The 17,653-nt window shown below is 43.2% G+C and overlaps 2 protein-coding genes across 2 annotated transcripts in view; both read left to right on the top strand.

Moving 5' to 3' along the window:
• LOC6613375 (neural cell adhesion molecule 1-A) overlaps nucleotides 1-5,458 on the top strand; it is a 58,441-nt gene extending 52,983 nt beyond the window's left edge. The window contains exons 2-7 of the mRNA XM_002037813.2: nucleotides 1,586-1,780; nucleotides 2,356-2,466; nucleotides 2,563-2,700; nucleotides 2,854-3,006; nucleotides 3,739-4,230; nucleotides 4,315-5,458. Of these exons, the coding sequence (XP_002037849.1) occupies nucleotides 1,586-1,780; nucleotides 2,356-2,466; nucleotides 2,563-2,700; nucleotides 2,854-3,006; nucleotides 3,739-4,230; nucleotides 4,315-4,535 (1,310 nt within the window). The 3' untranslated portion in view covers nucleotides 4,536-5,458. The remainder of the gene's footprint in view (nucleotides 1-1,585; nucleotides 1,781-2,355; nucleotides 2,467-2,562; nucleotides 2,701-2,853; nucleotides 3,007-3,738; nucleotides 4,231-4,314) is intronic.
• Nucleotides 5,459-5,565: 107 nt separating this feature from the next.
• On the top strand, nucleotides 5,566-7,680 carry LOC6613374. Its single transcript, XM_032727592.1, has 2 exons — nucleotides 5,566-5,776; nucleotides 5,828-7,680. Exons 1-2 carry the CDS (start codon nucleotides 5,656-5,658, stop codon nucleotides 7,609-7,611), a joined length of 1,905 nt encoding a protein of 634 aa, XP_032583483.1. The 5' UTR covers nucleotides 5,566-5,655; the 3' UTR covers nucleotides 7,612-7,680.
• Nucleotides 7,681-17,653: the final 9,973 nt, after the last annotated feature.

The raw sequence follows: 17,653 nt of genomic DNA, 5'->3' as shown, positions 1-17,653 counted from the left end.
AATATTTGTTCGCTGCCATAACTATATATATGGCATACATATAGCAACGGATCTGGGGAACGTGTAAGTTTTGCCAGGAGCGCGATAAAAAGTAATTTTGGCCATTGTTTGGCAACTCTGGCCGACGATGGCATTGATTCGTTGAGATATCAGACAGCTCTTAAGCGAAAACAAAAGTGTTTGCACAAAAGGATGGGGATGCGTGGGAAATGACTTTATACTAAAGTCGAAGCCAAAAACAACACTGTTAAGTATGCTCCCATTTGCAGAAAAGTTTGTTGCTTATATGTTTATTTTGCATATTTTAAGGATAATATATAATAGAACTCGTAAAATTCAGTAAAAACCAAAGTGCTTTATTTTTCCATCGAGTGAGCGAGTCCAATTAGAGTGGCCACATTTTAAATCATTTCCATTCCAAGTTTGGGCTGTGCTAATTAATACTAGCAAAGTTTTTGCAGCCGAAACCTAATTGCGAACATCTTTGGCCCAGATGCATTGTTAATAATGTTCCACCAAGATGACGCTTGGCTTGCTCCTTGGGGGGATCCTTGTAGCCTTGTAGATGGCTCCCTTTGGGGCCACCCCAAAAATGTGTGTATATGTGCGAGTGTTTCATTATGTAGTTGTATAATTTCAATATGTTCGTACTGCTGCCAATAAAATTTGCACAAGCAGAAAAAGGCAACGCAAAAGTTTTTGCCAACGAAATGAACGATGCAATCATGTGGCCCACGCCCCGGCGTGTTTCGTAGCTCTTGTTTTTATACCATCTTTGCCACTTTGGGCTGGCAACAAACTTTATTAAAAAGTATGCAAGAAATTTGTGCATCTATAGGTTGCCCGAATGCCCCGAGGGCTGCGAAGGCATCCCCATCCCCATCCCCATCAGCATACCCATCCGCATCCGGTTCTGCCTGAAGTTTGGACCTGCCAGCCAGCCAGGCAGCCAGGCAGGCTGCCATCCTGATCCTGGCTGAAGTTTTCCTGCCGACGCTTCTCCCTCTGCAGATTGACACGAATTGGCGAAATGAAATTGCAATTTCTTGTGATAAATTTCAATGAACATTCTGCCAAGGCGCAAAACAAGAAGTGAAAGTCTGGGTTGCGGCAACGATTTCGCTCCGTTGAGTGCAGTTTGCTGTATGTTAGCAGGCGGTTGGCAAATAAAAAATTGGCCACATAAATTGCGTGCCAACTGATTTATGCCAAATAAATGGGAGAAACTCTCGCAAACAGTTCTGTGCTTCTTTTCAAAGGAGTTTGAATAGTTGTGTTTTTCGTGCTAAATGTTGCAAACCATATTTTCCAATTAGTGATTAAGTGGCTGTAGGTGCTGTGTGCATTTGAGCGATCAATTGTGTACCTTTGTTTCTTGGAGATGCATGAAAAACTTATAAAGAAGGAAGCCAGAAATGGAAAATAGTTGAATAGGAAATAAAATAATATGTTACTATTACTTCTGTTCCTAAGTAGACAACAATGACTGAGCTCGATATCCTTGACTTTTCAACTGACATTTAACATAGTAGCTAGTACATCCTTTATATATATACTACATCCTTTCATCTGCTCGCCATTGCAGCTGTCGCCTGGGCCAACCACCATGAGAGCCTCTCCCTCAGTCCGGCGGAGCACAGCGTGGTGCGGTACACAAACGAATCCCTCATCGTCCAGTGCCGCAGTCCCGATCCCAAGGTGGAGCTCCATTGGAAATCGCCGAAAGGCGAAATTATACGCGAGCACAAAGGACGCATTCACGTTGAGCAAACATCGACAGGTAAGGATCAGATGGGATGTGGCTGCAACAGATGGGGATGGGTTGGGCTAGATAAAACAAAAGGAAAAGCTGCAGGGGGGAAAATGGAGCAGAGGGGCAGGAGGTCATAGTTCGGGGTTCAGGGGGCAAGTGTATACAAGGCCACTGGCACAACAAACGCAATTAATTGCAATTCTCTGCACATTCTTTGTAGCCGAGTGCTCAGTACGAGCCACATTAATGGAATATTTCCGGCTAAGATTTAATTAAAAAGTAAATTAATGTCCAACTTATTGTAGTCATTTAAATTTCAGCAATAACTACCAATTCAAAAGAGTACTTTATTTACTTGGGAAGCATATGTGTGACTTCTAAAGAATATATTTTATGCTCTCAATGGATTCAACATTTACATACACATACAATTTACTTACATATGCGGTATCAGATAGTCCTCACATTTGCCCCCACTTTATATATCGCTTTGTTTTGCGAACCCCGCTTAACCTTTTTTCTATGTATTCCTTACTCAATTTCCCATTTTCCATTTTCTCTGCCCACTCCCTCGCGTTTCGCCGTTTATTTTCCGAGCTCAGAACAATTGAAAATCGTTTTCGCCCACATCGCACTGGCCGACAAGGGCAATTGGAGCTGCGAAGCTGCTGATGGAAGTCTGCATAGTAAATCCTTCGATTTGATTGTGTACCGTAAGTGGTGGAGTCGCCGGCGGGCGTGAGGTCAGTCATTAATATTGCATTGTTTTCCCTCCCCGCACACACACACACACACACACGCACGCACAGAGAAAATTACATTCACGGAAAATGCCACCGTGATGACGGTCAAGGAGGGCGAGAAGGCCACCATCCTGTGCGAGGTGAAGGGCGAGCCCCAGCCGAATGTCACCTGGCACTTCAATGGACAGCCCATCAGTGCCGGCGGTAAGAATCCCGTCCCCCGCCCCCCTCGATAATGAGCATTTTGCATTCCAATCCGCCCCACCACCATCACCATCATCAGCCAACTGGCAAATGCCGAACCCGACTGCCACTACATATCTGCCCTTTTCCACCTTCTCCATTCCGCGTGTGCAGCGGCCGACGACTCCAAGTTCCGCATCCTGGCCGATGGTTTGCTCATCAACAAGGTAACACAGAATGACACCGGCGAGTACGCGTGCCGGGCATACCAAGTCAACTCGATTGCTTCCGATATGCAGGAGCGCACCGTTTTGATGAAAATCGAACGTGAGTATGATTTACGATTTCCAAAATGTTGAAAACTGGAGCACACTGGGATCCTTCCTTGAAATTTGGATTGCCTATTCAAACAAAACCCTTCAATTAGCTTAGTGTGTTAAATTTCCTTAAATAATACATTTTAAATTATCTAAAACTTAAAGTTAGCATAACATTTTTGATCCTAGCTGGTCCCAGTGTGCAAAGTGGTGGGGTGACCTGTCGAAATTACTTGAGCACCGTTTTGTTCCAAATTTCGAGTTTGCGCTTAGTATGCAGCGCAGTGAGCGGTAAATAGTTTTTGAGCACGAAAAATTCTTGAATTACACTCGCGGCATGCCTTTGATGCTTTTGATGGATTCCGATGTCGACCGGTGTTCCTGATGTGTGGCCAGTGGGCGTACGAGTGCCAGTGCGAGTGGGCGTGGCGCACATGCAGCTAATGGCTTAACTTGGCCGGGTCCTGATTTATGGTTAGCGCACATGGTTTTTCCATTTCCATGGCCTACCTTTGAGCACTGCCGCGGTTTCAACTGTCAGCATGTCTCCTGCGGCGCTATGCATGCTCATTTCGATTTTAGGCACTTTTAATTGCCTTAAAATGGGAAATGGAACTGAAATCTCCATCGCTATCTGAATAATGTAAATTCGATGGCTTAAATATTACGAAACAGGACCTTTTTCCCCATGAAGTATCTTCAAATATATTTTATAATATGCTTCATATTTTTCCCTGTGCAGACAAGCCCATTTGGTCCAAGACTCCATTTGTGAGTCTGAAGTACGCATACATAAACGGAACTGCGACCCTTATGTGCGAGGCACTGGCGGAACCTCCAGCGAATTTCACATGGTATCGCAAACACAACAAGCTGCACAGCAACAACAGGCTGTACACAATCCAATCGGATAGCTACTGGTCGAGTCTGACCATCCACGTGCTGAACACCAGCGCCTTCGATAACTACAGGTGTCGTGCCAGGAACGACCTGGGCACCATCGAGAGGACCACGCGATTGGAGCAGGGCGAGAAGCCCCCGTCTCCGGCAAACTTCCAGCTGCGTGGCTTCAATTCAAACACCTTCGATGTGGTACTGAGTGCTCCACGAGGTCCTCCCGACAGTCCCATGGGGGTCAATGGATTCCGCATCGAGTACATGACCGAAATGGAGTTTAAGACGGACGCGGGCAAATGGACCAATGCCAGGCGGAAGGATTACGCGTTCGAGGAAGGTGAGTTAAGCTTCAAATTATACTTAGACCTATCTTTTGCTATGACTATTCGATATGTAACCTCATGGTTCCTATCAATTTTAGGGGCAACATTCCTTCTGACAAATTTAGAGCCAGATACCGTCTACCTGGTGCGGGCCGCATCACGAAACCTGGCCGGATTCAGTGACTTCACCAAGGTGGAGAAGTACAAGACACTTTCCCTGGAGCCTCGAGTCTCTTCGGGGGTCAAGGAGACCCGAAATCTGTGCGTGGAACTGGGTCTGATGTCACTAATGGTCCTGATGCGGCCGTTCCTGGGATGAATCTGAATCTGCAGGCGGATGAAGGATGACGGGTGATGCACCTAGCGGAACCGGAAACCAGGACCTTAAACCCCATGTGCTTTGTATAGCTGTAAGGCGTGTCCACGGCGACACTTTTCTGTCTGATTTGCTCGGTCTAAGTAATTTGGTTTACTCTTAAGTTCAGTGCGTTAATATAACCTTAAAGAATGTTAAGTTTAGTAAGAATTTCTATTACGCTTTCAGTGCTTCGATTTGAAAGATATTAGTGGATCACTTATAGGATATTTATATGTATTTAAACAAATCCTCATAGCAGTTAGACATAATCAATGGTTTGCTGGCCTTGGCTCCCCAAAATTATGCAAAACTAAAGCTTTGCTCAACATTCCAGTATATTTTAACATGAATTATAAGTTTTCCCTGCAACTTCGCATCTCGTTGCCAAATCTTTAAGATACAAACAGACAGTTGCCAAAACTAAAAAAGAACATTAGTTTAGTATATACAAACAAAAGCCTTCCGTCATTCGATATAACTAACAATATTTTCAACTAAACTACATAAATATATAAAGTTTTGGAATACCATCAAACGCATCAAACAATTAATATAAATATCAAGGAGCTTAACGACAGCATTTAAAAGTTTTATATAAATATGAAACAATTCCACGTGTAAATTTCCAGGGCTAAATAATACAGAATAAATATAGATGTAAAAATAAGTTTAAACATTTCGCCACAATACAAATATTATGCAAACGAGGGAATAGCAAACATATATTTTACAAAAGTTATTTATACTCAATGAAATTAAATGTATTTCAGCTAAAGTGGTTTTAAATCTAAACCATAATACCTAGCCAAAGATTTAATATTTTCCGACTTTCGTTTGCCAATTGTGTGTGAGCCATAATAAAAGTTATGAATATCAAACCAGAATCTTTTGTGCCTCGATTTATTGATGTATAAATCAGTATATTCAATTTCGATGAGAGATTGTGTGTGTGGTAAGTAAATAGAATGGAAATATTTTAGTAAAACAAATGTCTATAGGTTGGCGTAGCTTTTAGTGTTAATTTCTAAAATTCGGCTCTAAATTTTTATACAAAAAGTTCAAAGCATAAAAATGTTGCAAGATGGAAAAAAGAGATCAAGTTTTTAGTCAGAACGCGAACCATCCCCTAAATGCAGACTTTTCTTTGGAAGATCAAATTATGAGGAATTCACAAAAAATCTACAGGTTTTGCTCAGATCCGGGTAAGTAAAGCTTGCTAGTAATGAAAACAAAAAATTTACGTTTTTGTTTAGAATATAATAGAGTATATCAGCGGTATAGGACAAACCTCATCCGGGTGCAAAATTCCATGCCTAGAAGATTTCGTTCCAGGAGCGCTCTAAATTTGCAGGCCTCACAAAGCCGCCTTTTAGCTGGCGGTTTCTGTAGTAAATTGAATAAATCCGGAAAGGAGAAAAAAAATACGCATAACCAAAGCCACGACCATCAAAATGATGCCGGTAAGCCTTCTTGTGAAACCGCTAAGTCCTCGAAGCAAACGAATTGCGCCACAAATGATGAACCTTCCTACCGGTGCAATAAAAGTGCATCCGATAAAAGCCCGAAAATCACCCGCTGTTCCTCAAAACCGGAACCCAATAAGTCCCCACGCAGCAATGGACACGAGAGCCAGCGCCACAGCTGCGTGTCCTTTGAAGAGCCCGCGGCCAGGGATATTCCCACAGTTGATCTGCACTTCCGGGACAGCTCATGCTCATGCACGGTGTCCAATGAATCCAGCCTGTCCTCCATCAACGTTTGCTATAGCCAGGAGCCACAGAGGGATATTACAAAAACTTGTCCCGCTCAAACGCCGAAAGTGCCAGCACCTCAACGGAAGAAGGACTCGTCCAGGAACCAAACAGCCACACGATTTTGCATGCGACCGTTGATTGTGGTGCCCGCGGGTGGGGGAACTAAGCAATATCAGAAGGATCAATCTGAGAATTCCAAAGTAGTTGGGACAGATCACTCCAAGTCGAAGTCTGCACACCACCACACGAATAGTTCTCAAAAATCCACAAAGAAGCAAGCAAAGGGCGATCGCCTTGATAAGTCTCACAGTTCTAAAGATTCTTTAGCAAAGCGTGGTCAGCCTACAGTGGAAATTGAAGAAACCATTTCAAATTCAAGCTGCACTTATGGTGCCCACGAATATTGTGATTGCAAGGTCGCAGACCCATTCTGCTGTTACTATTTACCAGAGGAGCCACATTGCTCGAAGAATCCACCGCCATGTTCCAACTGCCCGGCTATATGCGACTTATCCAACCAGTTGGAGGAGATGAATCGACGTTTGGAGGGCCTTCAGAGCCAGGATCTCTGCGATATCCGCTCGCAGGTGAATAGCCTCAATGCCAATCTTCAGTGTTTGGCCAAAGAGTGTATTCAGAAAATGGATGGCGTTAAAAGGCTGCACAAGAAGACCTCGAGCACGTGTCAGTTCTGTCGTGGGCAGTGCTTGCAAATACTTGATAGTTTCTACAGACAACTGCTGGACTCGCTGTGGGATCGTTGCCTGACAAACATAGTAATATCCATATTTCTGCGAGCAGACAACTTATATCACGTAAATGTTAGGGATCTGTGCACTGACTGTTCCCTTGGTTGCTACCTGGTCACTGATGCGGCCATTGAGGAGGCCATCGGGTTGGGAGTTTTCGAGAACATACTCACCTTCAGTGTTATTGATGTGCGAAATACCATCAGGTCGAAGAACTGCGCCTTGGGCATCGTCTTTGAATACCATCATTCAAAGCGGCAGACCGGCGGTTGCGATACCCCACTGCGTGGCTCCTGTATGGCGGGCAAGGAATACATCGGCAGGGTGCACGGACTTCCATTGGAGCAGCTGAAATACCTATTCTCCGTTCCGCGATCCTATACCAAAATCAGTCAGCACATATCTGAGAGTGAAAGTGGAAGTCAGTTACACTCGGTTTCTACTCAAACGACTGTGACCGATATGCAGACAGATAATCAGGAAATGAAAATAGGAAAAAAGAGAAGTACCCGTAAAAAAATTCCCTTAAGTTAGAAGGATTTTTAATAAATTGTAGGAAAAGATCGTAAAGCCAACTTACAACGTATTTGTAAATTTTATATAATAAAATTCTAATTTTAAATACAACTTTTTTTTCTAAAACTCAAGGCAGTTTTAAATTGCTCTACATTGAATAGAAAACAATAAAGCGAGTATCAAAGGAAATTCTGATTAGTTGCAATATAGCTAACCGTACAGGTTGCACTGCCATTTGCACAACCGACGGACCGCATGGCAAATGGTTCATTTGTTCAACGGGCGCGGTTTGTCAATCAGCCACGTCAACTGGGGCTCAACTAAGGACCCGCATATGCGCTTTTGGCCGGAATGCCTTTTTGGCAAGGAATAGGAGCACTGCGTTGACAGCCGCATAAATCAGTTGAATGCCAAACGTCGGATTCGGATGCAGATGCGGATGTTGTTGCTGTTGCGGATGCCTATATGCGTTGCGACTGGGCGCCATATTGTGCGTGGTGACTTTTATTGCCCGACCGCGCGTTAAATATTTTTCTAACTACGCACACGGACATGGATGCTCCGCTCATCATTGACATTTCCCCTTGGCCATCGCCGCCATCCGCATCACAATGAGCGTGGCCGTTATTTGGGTGCGGTTCAAAACAATCAGCCCGGCTATTTAATTTCCAAATGAGAGGAGCAGGCCGTTCAAATCACTTGCCCAGTCAATATCAACACTTTAAGTCAACGTTTTGAGCCGCGACAGCTGAACCAGCAGAGAAGAGAAGAGGACAAATAAATACTGCGAAAAAATGCAGAATTCGGCCATTTTAGGCCTGCAACCGCCAATTCGCCAATCCACCGGCAAGTGGGTCAGTTTCGCACGGGCTTTTAGAGCAAATCAACGCGAAATCCGCTCCAGGTCATATGCCATCCGACTCGATGGGGGGCGAGGCCATTCGGGCAATGCAATTTCCTTGTCAGCGGAGAGTTTTCCTCTTCTCTTTTTTTTTTTGCCCACATATCTGTTTCCTTTCATTTGGCTCATCGAAAGTTCAGCACTCGGCACTCGGCTTTCAATTAAAAACCAAAGCTGTATTTCTACGGGAGCAGATTTAAAATGTTGTGGTTATCGGCCAACGTTGTTTATCTCTTTATCCACATCACATTTCTTAAGCTGACAATATAAATCCCTTTTCTTACCAAGTAATCAGCATTAACTAAGGAAAAACAGCCGGTGGCGATACGAAGTCTTAACAACATTTACCTAGCCATAAATACACACTTAACACGTTTTGTAGACGGGCTGACTTGCATCATTAGGAATTCCATCAGTGCTTCATTATTATCCCCTTCCTTTGCCACCAACACAATGTTCCACATTTTCTCCACTTGGTTTTCCCGCGATTTTCCGCTCGTTGAAGCTGCTTGGCCACGGGGCGGATGCGGATGTCGGTGCGGATGTGAATGCTTTTGCAACGACCGCACGCCGTGTCAATAAATGAGCGCAAGGCATTAAATTGTAATTTTTTAATTACACACAAAAGATTTAATGACTGCGGTGGTAATAACACACAACAGACGCTGCCACGCCCCCCGGCTGCCCTTGTTACAGCCCTTAATTACATAAAGCCGAGCTAAGAAGACGTCTATCCACAGACGGAGATAATAGGAAAATGGCGAAAATTAAATTGTTCTTCTGTGCTCGCCAAGTGACCAATTAAAGCGAACGGCAAAGAGCAAAATGTCCGGGTTTCTTTGCTCCGCCAAGCTGGAGCAACTGGACCTCCAGGGGGTTATGTCCTTTTTCGCACAGATCCTTTTGCTCCGAGATTTGCGCCCGAGTAGCTGTCTCTGCCCCCACCCCCGCCGTTTGCTTAGCAATAAAAATCATTTCCCGCTTTCTAATGATGCCACTGAACAACCAAGGCGGCCAACTAAATTAGCGCCGTCGGCCTTTCAACAGTCGGGAGATACATATATAATTATATACGAGTATATCCTTCGCTTCGGCTGGAGTCGTTAATAAAAGTTGGTCCACAAACCAACTAATATGCCAGAGTTTGGCGGGGCCACAAATCTTGTGCAAAATAAATGCATCGGTACGGCTGCCCCCCCCCCCCCCCCCCCCCCCTTTTCCCCCCATTGCCCATTTTCTGCTGGTTTCACTTGCTGTTGCTGAATGTTTTCGTGTGTTTGCTGTTTGTTGCCAACACACTAATTACCGCAATTAATTATGCTGCCTGCGGAGCCAAGTCCGTCCAGCAAAAAGGACCAGCAATGAGGACCAGCAGCAGGATCAGGATTTGGACCAGGAAAAAAGGGTAGAGAACGAAGTCAGTACAATTCCCCAATTGTTGGCCCGCTTTTTGGCTGCAACTTTAACCCGTGTTTCGGCCTTTTCCTGTGTGGTTTCTAAGCGGTTTTAGCCTTTGTCTCAAAGCGCATATCAAATGATATTGGCCCAATTCACAGGGAATCGCAGAGGAGCAATTTAAATCGTTTAGCCAAACGATAATGATAGCATGTGTTGCATGTGTTTCAGTAAAAAGCAATTAAACGTTAACAGCTTATTATATTAAAGCCCTTTATGGCAATCTACTTCAGGCAAGTGGATGAGGTTCAAAAAACATGTTAAATTGATTCAAAAAGAGGCAGAGCAAAAATGACAAGCAAATTTAAAAAAAATGTGTATATTGGAGGCATTTTTTAAACATAAATGGCTACCATTTCTACATAGGCTTGATTCCAGCTTAAAATCTATGAAATTTAAACCAGTGATAAGCGCTTTAATAAATGGTTAAATTCTAGTAACTGCAGAGTGTTTTCAAACTATCAGGAACCCAAATAAAACGTCCATTTGCCGAATGCCGAGTCACCGAGCGACCATTAAGCAAATCAAAAAATGTCACACAGAAACAATTTCGCAGTGCTCGAGCAAATGGCAAAACATGTTTGAAAATTGAAAATTATGTTCGAAATGCACTCAGCAACAGATGGAGTCTCATAGGTTGGATGAATAAGGATTCGCAGGACGTGGCAGGACGAGCAGAAGGAGCTGCAGAAACTCCACATTTGTGCCACGTTTGTTTCTGTCAACGCAATGAAGTGCAACATTTTGTATACTGCACACATACGGCGTGTTTTTCTCTCTGTGTGTGTGTGTGTGTCAGTTGGTTTATGCGAATGTTGTGGCAGCACACACACTAAACTATACATATTACAATGTTACATACATAAGCAAGCAAGCAAGCACCTTTGGCAGCAAACTGAAGCCAGCCACTTCATATTGTAAATTTGGTAGAAAATATTTTTAGTGTCGCCAGGATTTCCTGTTTCCATCGTTGTCCTGGCAGGAACTGCCATTGTTGCCCACCTCCTGCTGCCGCACATCCCAATCTGGAGCACTCAGCTCTTTGTGGCAGAAAGTGCTGCTCCTGCCCGCTTGGCACCTGTTTGCCCGGCCACCTTTTGTGGTTCCCCCGTGTCCTGGAGTCCGGGAGTCCGGAGTCCTGGAGTGCTTTTGTATGCATCCTAATGCAATCCTTGTTACTGCGTTTGTTTGATTGCTTCCGCATTGGTGCTGGCCACAGTGTGCTGTCTCCGATTTGCAAGCTTTAATTACTGCAAATTTACAAGTCAGTCAGTAGTCAGTGGGTAAATGAATACACGCACATATCTAGGACTTGAAAATTCGAAAGATAGCCTTAAGTTTTCTATACTTAAGCACAGGCTAACAAGAGATTGGTAATTTAACCTTCAAATAAAAGTAGCTAAATTACTTTAATGTTACTATTAAAACAAAATATTTAATAATGTTGGATCTTTCGGAAAAATGTACAAAAAGGCCATAAGTTTCCCAGTTAATTTGACAAACTCAAGTTGGCCTGTATTAAATTGCAGAAATTCGTGCGCCGAGCTTCCATTTAACTTGCGCACTCATAGCTCCATCCGACTCCTATTTACACAGCACATAAACAAGCTGCACGAGCAGCTGCACTTGACTAAACAATACACAACTTATATGCGAATATGCTGGCTGGGAGCTAAGGGACTCCAAATTCGATTTCCAGCCAGCCAGCAAGTTCGACAAGGATCTGGTTATCCAGGGCGGGAAAAAGAAAACAACAATAAGCGAAAGTTACAAGATGGGGAAATCCCCGGCTGGCTGCACATGATTTGGCCGAGTTGTCGCTCAAGCACGCAGCCAATCAATATCAATCGCAATTCAATTTCAGTTTCAACTTGAAGCCAGAAGTCAGCGGATTGCGTCTGGCTTGGCGATTTGAAAAATAGCAGAGTGCACTTTGCGCAGTTGCCAGTAAATTACTTTGGGGAGATTTGTGTGCTGCGACCGGGGAGCAACTGGCGCCCATAATGAGCAGCTGCAGCCACTCGCAGGACGATGAATTTGGGACCCTGATTTGGACGCCGATGTTGGCGGGAATTCGCAAAAGGATTTGTTGCCATCAAACGAGCGTCCAAATTCGCGTGTGATTAATGCGGCAAATGCATTTCAACGCGAAGGATTCGCGCAGGTGGAGCAACAGGCAGCCGATTATTAATGGTCCTCGCAAGTCCTTTGCCAGACTGACATGCAAATGGCGAAACTTCCTGAACCCGAACTTTCGCCCCCGGCAACTGAAAGCAGCCAACCCATAAAGACGGCGCATAAAAACTACTACCGCCAGGAAGTCAAGCAAATGGCAGGACTAAGGGTCCTTTGGAGGGTCCTGCGGGAGCGAGAAGAGCCATGCAAATAAGTAAATAAGCAAACAGAAATGTCAAAATGAGGGGAAACAAACAACGAAGTATACTAAGCAAATGACAACAATGAAATGAAATGATAGACAGCTTGAGACATACTTTATAAACAAATTAGTTGGCGAAATGAAGTCACTCATTAAATTTTACCCCTGTTGTTATAGTAGAAGGTGGAAAAAAGGATTTGTTAATAATCTACTTAAAGTACAATTTCAGTAGCAGAAAGATATTAATCTTCAGTTCAACTGCTATTCTTTGAGAATTTACTCTGATCGATTTGCCATAATTATGTTGAACCATTCTGTTCAACTTTTCCGAAATCAGACCAATATTTTAAGACTCAACTGGCCACAAAAATAGTTCGCCTGAAACATTTCAACAAGTTTGCTAGTTTTGCATTTCCTTGCAATTTTCGGTAAAGACTTTTTGTTCTATTTTTGCACTTGTTGTTCGGCCATTTTTTTTTTCCACCCGCTTTTCCGCAAAATTGTTGAAAAATGTTTTGCCATGCAAATATTTGTAAATCAAGCGGAAACAGAATTACGAGCAACTTCCTGGTCTTCCTGTTGGCCAACTCATAAAAAACGAGACTAGCAGGGGTGCGCTAGGGGGATAATTAATGCAAATAAAATAATTATAAATATTCTATGGAAAAATGGTTCAAAATAAAGTCACAAGTCACTCAGCTTTTAAAACAAAAAGTCTTGCCCCCTTTGCCACACCCATGCACTCATTGCGAATGGAAATGGACGTGTTGAATGGTCAAAGTTCATCTGGCTTCTGCCCCTCTCAGCCCGCTCTAATTGAAAGGGAATCAGAGGTAGGATCCTGCTGGAAAATAAGGATGAGTGTCCCAGGCTGTGGGTTAATGTGGCGCATTGAAATGTGCGAGCTAGCATGTGCCTGTGTTTCGGGCCTGGCGGGCCAGGATGTTTTCCTTTTTTCACAGTTTGACCCTCATTTGTTTGCTTGTTGCGGTCAACGTTGCCGTTGATGTTCTGAACTTTAGCAGGTGTTTGAACTTAGGTGTATTTGCGTTTACGGCCGCAGGATGTACTGCTTATTCAGGGTACCCGGTGCACCTGAACTGAACCCGGTAAATACGTGGGCGGACGAGTGAGTGCCAACTCCAATCGAAATATGATTCACGAGTGTGAAAGTCGATTGGCCGACAAATGTTTCAGTTTCGGGGCAAGATTTGGTGCAATACGAATTGGAAGCAAATATATTTTCTAACAGATGCAACTGTCTTTCTACTATATAAATCAATTTATGTTTATGTTTTATCAAGTCCTCAAATTCAATTTCCCTACCAAGCAGAAAATAAGATAATCAAACGTTTAGATTTAATGAACAAAGGAACATCAAATCTTATATTAGTTAGAATTATTTTAATTATTTAATTTGGCGCACAATTACGCACTCCACCTAGCGGCTGTTTTTACCAGTTGGAACATTACCTCAAATTTCTTTTTACAAAAGTATAATTTTTCGTCCTTTTTAGACCAAACTGAATAGTAGTGCCACAAACCTTTATTTAGACACAGTCGATAAGCATGCAAAAGCTGAATGGTATGACGCGCCTTTCAAAAGCTCACTGCTATTGCGGTCTGAAGATGGATTCTAGGGAAACTGGAACATAAATTTATGTCAAAAACCCATTTCTTTAATATATTTTTATAGTTGTTTTCAATTTCAATTTAGTCGAAGTAAATAAATTAAATTTTTTACACCTTCGCCAATTGATTAATATTAAAGTGTCAAACTTTTCACCAACAGATTAATTTCCTTAACAAGCCAATTAGCTGCTTATATGCTACATAATAGTTCAAGTAGGTCGCTTGTTATTCATTTAATGCGAGGAAAAGCCCCTTGAAGTTTGTGACATGGTCACTTGATTGACAGGACCTTCAAAGGACATTCTGGTCTTTAATTACAATTGGCTTCATAATGAGGTCCTGGCATTAAAGGAATTTACTTACGAAATTCTGGATATACAACCAGAACTTCCATAACGCGATGAATATAAACTATTTAGGCTTAAATATAATTTTTTTTTTTTTAGTTTTAAAAATGGTAACAAATAACTGCTAGTAGCAAATACTTCGGATGGAACTAAAGTTGTGAGGAATGTTGCGGTGGCGATTGAGTTAACTTCCGTAAAACATGAAAAACTCTGCGATAAAACCGCCAAGCGGCTGATTTAAGTTAGTGGTTTTGCGGTTCGGCTACAAGTGCTTTAACTCAGTTTTGATATTCCAAGCCAGCTTTGCCTTCGACACGACACACGACTTGCAGAACCACAATTGAATTATAAAGTTTATCGCATGCAATTCGCTCAAAAAAGCAGCACGAATGCATTTTTAACAGGCATCGCTTCACCCACTTTGTGCCGAATTCCTTTGTGCATTTCTAAGCGAAAAAGCAAAACGAAGCTAAAACATTTGTGCCAGCATTGCGAAGTGGTTTTCGCTTTGGCGAAATGAATCCCAGCTGTTCTGGCGAAAGGATGCGTCGGGCAAAGGATGCCCAGGAGCACATAGAAATAAAATCGAAATACTTGTGCTCGCTCCGCGAAACAAGGTCTTCAATTAATGGCTTTAAGACTTTGCGTAATCAATGTACTTCAGTGATTAGCTATCGCTATCGTTTTATTGCGCATACGCCACGTGTGCCGTTTAAGTGCTTAGGGAAGTATTTAACCCCCAAAAAGTGTATTCAAGCACAAGCTTCTTAAATTTGGCGTTTATTCCTGCGGACTTTAAAGACAACTTGCTAAAATAGAATCGAATAATGTCGAGATGGGACAAAATGACTCGAGGTCAGCGCTCGATTTCCATTCCCATACCCATTCTCATTTGAAGAGCCTTGGAGCAATTGTTGCCGTCTGAGACGGATTTTGGCCGTGCTTATTTGTCCAATAGCCTCGTCGTCGTTTGTCTTAAAGACCGCAGTTGGCAGGAGACACAAAAGCCGCAGACTTACCCTCGGTCGACATTAGCATTCTGCGCTCCGACTACGTTCTTCAATTATGCAAAAGGCAGCAACAATGCGTGCGGCCACATGAAAATTATGTTTTTAATTTTTCAACCCACAAGGACTGTGGCAGTGGAAAGGTGCCAGTGACTAAAACAACATTATGGGTTCCAAACGAAATTCACCGACCACTGCGTTTCAAACAACATTAAAAAGTCCAAATCCTGCTGCAAATGCTAAAACACCCAACAAAGAAGGGACAAAAAATACTGAGGGTCGAACAGTGGGCCAAATGGATTAGATTATATTCAAATCCACAAAGAACACCCATGTTTATGATTCACTCTGATCCGAGGTTTGCAAAACAAAGGCGCTCTAATTACTTTAAATTCGGATTGCCAGCAAACTACTTTGTTCGCAGGCAAATTTAATGGAAAGTCTAAAGCTATTAGTTCCATGGAAAATTGTTTTGCCTGGACCTGACCCACTGTGTATGCCGGAATCTGCTGGCCAACCGACCAGCATCAGCTGGCTAGTGAGTGCCCAGGACATTGGCCAGGACGACGATAGAGAGGCAACCAGAAGTGGGCATCTAGTCCGGGGCAGTGGCACATAATCAAGAGGGTTTCTGTGTGTGTGTGCAACACGGATCCGGGGAACTAGCGCCGGGCAACGCACTAAATCGGATTACCCCGGAATTATCCTTGTTGGCATTTATTTTGGCTTTGCCGCACGCACACAGACCCACATACTGGTACACCCAGTTGGGATCCGCTGGCGGTGGCAACTTGTTTGCTGGCCACTCAACTCCATTCCGCATTTTGAAGCACCCGTTCCCCCCAAAAACACACACATCAAAAGAAAACACGCAAACAAACAAAAAACACAGAGAACAAACGAGCGAAAATAAAAATAATGTCAACTTCCGTTCTGGTTAGCCAACTTGCGGCGCCATCCTCGCCTGTGTTGTTTTAACTTTAACTTCTCGCTGCTGTTTCACTTGATTTCTGTTTACTTTGAATTGCAAATTTTTGTGTTTGGGCCATTTTACTTTAATTCGCGCTTCATTGCGGAGCATAATGAGCCGCCAGTTGTGCCACAGCCACGTGCCCCATGCGTGCCCCATTGTCATTTGGCACGCAAATAAATAATGTAACGTACAAAAATACATATTACACATTGTTCAAAAAGGATTTAATTTTTTATGGAACATACTTAAATGTAAGGATATTTACGTACTTGACAAAAACAAGAGGAAAAGGCTGAAAGCCTATTTTAAAAATGTTATTTCAACTTTTACCGCGCTGTCTCCAATCTGAACTGCAATCGCACCTTTTGGATGTGGCGAGGAGTACAGAAGGCCCATCTGGCACGGGCGCCATGTAAATCTATTAACACCTCACGTCTGGCTGAAGGATAAGGCTCCTTCAGCGGAGAGGGGGGAGCGGAAAACAGGACGAAAACCACAGCCAATGCCATCGAGCAAGGTGTGCCTGTATGCGAGCAGTGCGTGAGTGTGTGTGTGTGTGTGCGTGTGAGTGCGGTAAATGAAGCATTTTGGCCAAAACGGCACGTACTCGCAGAAGGCTTTGGTCCCCCCAGTCTTCCCATGGCTTCCACATCAAAAGGCAATCGCTGCCGTAACTTTTCAACTAATTTGCATAGAGTTCTCGACGCCGAACCTACGTGACCATGCAATTTGCATTGGGCCCGTGTCGTGGCTGCAAGTTTTGGGCCAAGTTCGACCCGCTAACCCAACGATAAGCCGGGGTTTTCCCCTGTCAAACAGTGCGTTTAAAATAAACACGATGACAGGGTGCTCGTGATGCTGCCATTTTGCCACTTGGCATCGGGCTAAGATTGATTAAGACGCATCCATTGTCGAACACGTTGGCTTGTCTCCAATGCCTTGGCACGTAGAGCGGCAACTCCTAAAGTGCTTTAAGCCAAACCGTTTTATACACCAGGTTAGTCGGTATAAGGATAAGGATATGAGTGATACTCAATATCCTTTACCAAACAAAATATTAAATAAGCGGCAAATATAAGCGTAATCAATCGAAAGGGTTTAAAATAACTGATCATTAATAAAGTATATAATTCTAGATTAAAAGTGTATATCAGTATTCTAGGTGAACCCTAGTGAATCGACTCTACTTTTGCACGGTAGCAACCTTTCGAGGATTCAGTCCGCAACCATCTTCCATCTTTATGTGTAGCTCCTTACATATACATCGTTGCTCGGGTGTTCGTGATAAAATCACATCTATAAACATTAATCGCTCTTTTATGAAGTGTAATAAATTCAGAGTTACACGTTTGCCCGCAATTTAACGCT

Source organism: Drosophila sechellia, chromosome 2L (genome assembly GCF_004382195.2).
Source record: "Drosophila sechellia strain sech25 chromosome 2L, ASM438219v1, whole genome shotgun sequence".
Lineage (NCBI taxonomy): Eukaryota > Metazoa > Arthropoda > Insecta > Diptera > Drosophilidae > Drosophila > Drosophila sechellia.
Note: the sequence above shows the minus strand (reverse complement) of the source record. Positions and strands in the feature narration are given on the sequence as shown.